This window comes from Microtus ochrogaster, linkage group LG4 (assembly GCF_000317375.1).
Source record: "Microtus ochrogaster isolate Prairie Vole_2 linkage group LG4, MicOch1.0, whole genome shotgun sequence".
In the NCBI taxonomy this organism is placed as follows: domain Eukaryota; kingdom Metazoa; phylum Chordata; class Mammalia; order Rodentia; family Cricetidae; genus Microtus; species Microtus ochrogaster.
In genome coordinates, this window is record NC_022030.1 from 56,877,022 (window position 1) to 56,882,966 (window position 5,945).

The following is a 5,945-nucleotide window of genomic DNA, read 5'->3' on the forward strand; positions in this document are numbered from 1 at the left end:
GCAATAAACACTTTCACTCTGCTGCACAGAAGTCAGGACTCGTCCATCATCCTAAACTAGAGCTGTGCCATCAAACACAAACGCCCCACCCTCCGTCATCCAGCCTCTAGCCATCACTATCTGATTATTCTTGGTACTTCTTAGTTGTGTAAACTTACGTTTGTCTTTGGGGTCTTGTTATTCCGCATGGAAGCATGCTTTTAAGGCTCATTCATAGGCAATATGGGTCAGTTTCTTGTTCCTTTTCATTGTGGGATGGTCTCCTGCTGTGTGCATACACCATGTTTAACTTACCCATTTATTTGTGGGCCATCATTTTAGCTGTTTTGACTTTTGACTCTTTTGAATAATGCTGCTGTTAGCATCAACCTACAAATGTCTGAGCCCTTGCTTCCAATTCTTTTGGGTGTCTATTTAGAGGTGAACTTGATGGATTATGTGATAGTTCTATATTTAATGTCTTAAGGAAAGCGATATGCTGTGTCCCACTGTGCTGGGCTACCGTTCAGGTCTACCAGTAAGGCGAAAACTTTCCCTTTCTCTACTTCCTTAATAACGCTTTCTATTTTCTCTCCTCCTTCTCTACTTCTTCCTTTTATTGGTAAGGACTCTGATGGGTAGGAGGAAGTATCTCACTCTTAACTCTAATTTGTGCTTCTTAGAAAAGAGTATTTGGGGTCCAGTGTTAGGATGGACCAACTGCATCAGTAGGCATACAATATGGAAGGAGTGAACAGCCAGGGTAGGGGTTCTAAACTCTGCAGTGGGGGCTCTGGGAAGAATGTAGCCTCTGTCTCCCTGTAACTTTGAAATGTGTGTGGGTAATTCAGTTCAGATACTACAGTCTGTGTACGTGAGCCATGCTGAAGGACAAGAAAGGACCCTGAAGGGCCACAGTGTAGGTGGACAGGCTTAGAGGGTAGTGGAGGTGTTCCCTGAAGAAGAGCCAACAAATGAAGGCCTGCCCTCCTTGGCTAAGAACTCCTTGCTGATAAGGCCGTGAGTAGCCATGATCTTGAGGAGCCCATAGCGGAACTTCTGGCCAATGAACGCATAGATGATGGGGTTAAGGCAGCTGTGCAGGAAGCCAAGAATTTCGGTAGCATTCAAGGCCCTGTCAATGTCATTGCGGCGCTCACAAGTCTCCTGGATCAGTTTGGTCCTCATGAGGGTGTCTGCGAACAGGACCAGGTTGTGGGGCAGCCAGCAGAGCAGAAAGACAAGCACAACGGCAAAAATGACCCGCATGGCCCGGTGCTTCTGCCCCATGTGGGCCTTAAAGAGCGTGCGCAATGTGAACCCGTAGCAGAACAGCATGATCAGCAGCGGCAGGAGGAAGCCGAAGGTCTGAGGCAGGAAGCGCAAGACTATCCTCCACCTGGTTGTGTTGTTGCCTGCATCTTCATAGCAGACTAGGGTTAAAGAGTTTACCCTAACGGTATTACGCAGAATTAAGATGGGCAGGGACACAAATATGGACAGTATCCACATGGTGATGCATACAAACTTGACCAAGTGTCTCTTCTGGATCAGTGTGCTTGTGGCATGAACGATGGCCAGGTAGCGGTCCATGCTGATACAGGCTAGTAACAGGACACTACTGTAGAAGGTGACTTCCTTCACAAATGAGAATATCTTGCACATGGATTTGCCGAAAGTCCAGCCCTTTACCTTGGACGCAGCCCAGACAGGCAAGGTCAAAGCAAAGAGCAGGTCGGCAATGGCGAGGTTCAGCAGGTAGACGTCGGTGACGGAGCAGGAACTCCGGTTGTATAAGATGACCAGCATCACCAGGGAGTTTCCCACAAGGCTCAGCAGGGTTACCAGGACATATATTATAACCACGGCATATCTGTTGATTTCTAAGGTCTCTGGGTGGCATGGGGCAGCATCTGGCAGAATGGGGGGCAGGTCAGAGCTATAATTGTAATTATCAATTTCGCCACTGAAGAAATATTCAATGTTGAAGTTCTCCACATTGAATTCTCCCATTTTGAGGTAAACTTAATCCTGTCAATAGAGGAGATGATGGTTACTACATAGCAAAGTGACCCTGTTTCTTGTCTTTCCAACCAAGGAACTAGGATGTAAGGATTTGTTACATTGGCTTGCATAGAACAAGGAAGACATTTTCCCCTTCAAATTTTAAGATGATAGCAGTAAGTGTTTGAGACAAAATAGTAGACATTTTTTTTTTTTGAGACAGGGTTTCTCTGTGGTTTTGGAGCCTGTCCTGGAACTAGCTCTTGTAGACCAGGCTGGTCTCGAACACACAGAGATCCGCCTGCCTCTGCCTCCCGAGTGCTGGGATTAAAGGCGTGCGCCACCACCGCCCGGCTAGACATTTTTTTTGGGAGGGGGATAAAGATTACAGTTCTCTTCAAGACACTTTTTTTCTTGAAGTAGGGTTTTGGTTGGCCTCAAACTTATTGTGTAGCCAAGAATGTACAAATGCATTATATACATGTGTGAAAATGTTATCATTAAGCTCACTGTTGTGAATAAATAAAATATACTAATAAAACATTAAATATGAAAGGGTTAATTGGAGAGCACACAGTTTTACAAAACAAATCACAAAATTTACAAAAATCATTTACAAATATTAAAATAACAATAAAAATAACAAAAAGTGGGGCTGGAGAGGCGGCTCAGTGGTTAAGAGCAGTGGCTGCTCTTGCAGAGGACTCAGGTTTGGTTTTCAGCACACATCTGTAATCCCAGTTCCAAGGAATGAGATAATCTCTTCTGGTCTCCTCAGATACCAGACATGCACATGGTATACATACATACTTGCAGTTGAAACACCCACACACATAAAAAATTTTTCAAAATCACTTTAAAAAAGAGTAACAGATATAGGTTGGAGGCAGAGCTCAGTGGATAGAATGCTTGCCTGCCACACACATAGTCCTAGGTTGGATTCCCAGAACTCAATAAAAACTGAACAAATTGTGGGAGAGCACATGCCTGTAATCCCAGCACTCTGGGTACGGGAGGTAGAAGAAGGAAAATCAGATGATGACTTTGACTGCAAAGGAAGTCTAATGAGAACCTGTCCAAAACAACAACAACAGCAGCAGCAGCAAAAATCAAAACAAACAACAGGTTGGGGAAGTGGAGGGGAAGTGACTTATTGAGTAGAAGTGCTTGCTCCTCAGCTTGACCACCTGATTTTGGTAGGTAGCTAGATCTTGGAAACTAGGGAATAAGCAGGGCTGTGAGTCGCTCCCAGTCCCAGGCAGCAAGGGCAGGCTGGATGTTCCATAAGGAGACCATGAAGGCGGGATACAAGGCCGACAATCAGAGGGGAGGGCCAGGAGGAACTAGCAACACTCAGTCGCGGGCAAAGGGACGAGAGTGCTGTTTGTATCTTAATGTGCTCATTTCTAGAAGGGATGCGTTAGTGGCTGAAGGGGCAAAGGGAAGGATGGGAGATGACAGTTGAGGTCTGCTTTGTGCAAGGTTACCCTTGGTCCTCACTAGTGGCATAATTGGACCCTGTTTCCTGGGGGGAGGGGAGAAGATGAGGTCCAGAGAGGCTCAGGAACCAGCTGCGCTCACAGGGTTGTCCTGGTGAAGCTGGATTACAACTCTACGATGCTTCCAGTCTAACACTGGAAGATCATACCTCTTACGTTAGGTAAGCTCAATGCCTAAGCATTTTGCTTTATTATTCTTCCTGAGGGTTGGCTATATGCTAAGCACATATTCTACTCTAGAGCTACGACTTCATGTATATCTAAATTCTTGAATTATCTTTCAGAAAGTGTGGGCACAGTCCCTTCTTATTGCTTGGAAACTTGGGCATCACCATCTTTCGCTACTCCTTAGGTTACAAATTAACAACTTGGGAAGGCTGCAGGTAGTGGCTGGGCTGCAGGTAGTTCTAAGTAGTTTTTGGAAGATGTAGGAAGGGGGTCAGGAGTTCTTCCTCTATAGTAAGGAGGCCTAATGTTTAGGGGTTCAGCCACAGAGGGGGAAATACCCAGGGTCAGGCTAGGCATAGAGGGAGAAATTCTAGGTAGTAATACAGGGTGTTCCAGACTCACCAGCATGCTAACTTTTCTCCTGTGGGGATACCTGAGCTAGGCAGCAGTAACCCATGAAGAGCGGCGGTAGTGAGAACTGTCTAGAGGAAGTGAGGGGTGGATTAGATTGCCCAAGCAGGGGAGGAACTCCTGAGGGTGTGGGACACGTTTGATGACTTGAATATGAATTCCTAGCCGGGCCCACAGATGGAGTCATCTTATGGATTTAGAGAGTTCATATTGGGAAGTGATCCAATAAGGTTTTCTAGCCTGTCTCCCCAGGTTTCAGTGGGGGAGGAAACAGGCCCAGATAAAGGAAGGGGTTTGCTCAGGATCTTACCTCTCTCTGCTAGGATCTCAAAGCCACTGGCTCCTGCAGCCAGGGTCTGACTCTCCCTACTCCAGCAGCTCCAAGTGGGCCTACCTTACCATTCAACTGTGCTGTTTCTCTTTCTGTTATTTTTTAAGCAAGTATTTATTTATTTATTTATTTATTTATTTATTTATTTATTTATTTATTTATTTATTTATTATGTATACAATATTCTGTCTGTGTGTATGCCTGCAGGCCAGAGGAGGGCACCAGACCTCATTACAGATGGTTGTGAGCCACCATGTGGTTGCTGGGAATTGAACTCAGGACCTTTAGAAGAGCAGGCAATGCTCTTAACCACTGAGCCATCTCTCCAGCCCTCTCTTTCTGTTTTAAGCAGGGCAGTTCAACCACGCAGCAGAGCTGAACACCGAGGTCCCAGCACTTGCAGCCACTTTCTGGTTTCTGTCTCCTCTAAACTCTTCGAAAGCACCCAGATTCTTCGTCCTTTTGTTCACCTCTGAGTAGCTTCACCTGACAGGGGTCTCCAGCCCTTCCTGCCTTATCTTTTCCTTTTCTCCCAGCCACCAGTGCAGACCACGGGCCCAGTTTTGGGTGCTGCTGTGCTTTCTTGGCTCGTCTACTTGGCAGTGAGTTGAGGATGTCAGTTCCAAGGCATTGCTGACCCACCCTGGGAGCCAACAGCCTCACGTTTGAAAACAGCCTTTGGATAAAAGTGATAAAAACATTGACTGTTGTGGAATATTACTTTACGTAAAGATGTGTTATATTTGTTTATGCTGCGTTTGTTTAACCATGTAAAGATGTGTCTCTGTGCCTGCCTGAGGCACCTGATTGGTCTAACAAGCAGCTGAATGGCCATTATTTAGGCGGTAGAGGGATAAGCAAGGCTGGCAGGCAGAGAGAACAAGTAGGAAGAGAAATACAGGCTTGAGAGTGAAGAGGGGGAGAGAACAAGGGAGAAAAAGAGAGAGATGCCCAGGGCCATCCAATCAGGCAGCCACCAGACAGACAGACATGGGGTGGGACACAGAATTTCCATTTCTTTTGGAAGCTAAAAAGCCCTGAGGCAAAATGTAGATAAAGGGAAACAGGTTAAGTTTTAAGAGCTAGTGAGACACGTGAAAGAGAAGGTCGAGCACTCATAACTAATACTAAGTCTCCATGTCATGGTTTGGGCGCTGGTTGGTGGCCCCAGAGAAAGCCTGCTACAATGGACACATTTCGAAAAGGAGACACCAGGGATGTATCTTGTCCCCTTTGCTAGCGATTACAAATGAAAGGGTTACGAAAGGCAGAGTCATGGGCATCCATTATCTGCATGCCCATGGGACAGTGCTGGAACTCCACCACCTCTCATTAGCCACACACCAGAGTCTGAAGTGGTCTACCCTAGGGGAACGGTCTTTGCATCCAGCTTGAGCAAACACTCCTTAGCATTTGTCTGGTTTCTTTCCCCCACTGGGGAAGAATGAAGTGATCTTGGGCCAGTGGACTCTAAAGCCTGATAGTGTAAGGATGATTACTCATGGGTTAGTGGCAGATGCGTGTGACACACACACACACACACACACACACAC

The 5,945-nt window shown here is 46.2% G+C and overlaps 1 protein-coding gene across 1 annotated transcript in view; it reads right to left on the bottom strand.

Annotated features, from left to right (window-relative positions):
- Nucleotides 1–912: 912 nt before the first annotated feature.
- The window catches only part of LOC102000826 (C-X-C chemokine receptor type 2), a 6,523-nt gene continuing 1,490 nt past the window's right edge, over nucleotides 913–5,945 (bottom strand). Inside the window, exon 2 of the mRNA XM_013351695.2 lies at nucleotides 913–2,010. Coding sequence (XP_013207149.1) covers nucleotides 913–1,992 — 1,080 coding nt within the window. The 5' untranslated portion in view covers nucleotides 1,993–2,010. The remainder of the gene's footprint in view (nucleotides 2,011–5,945) is intronic.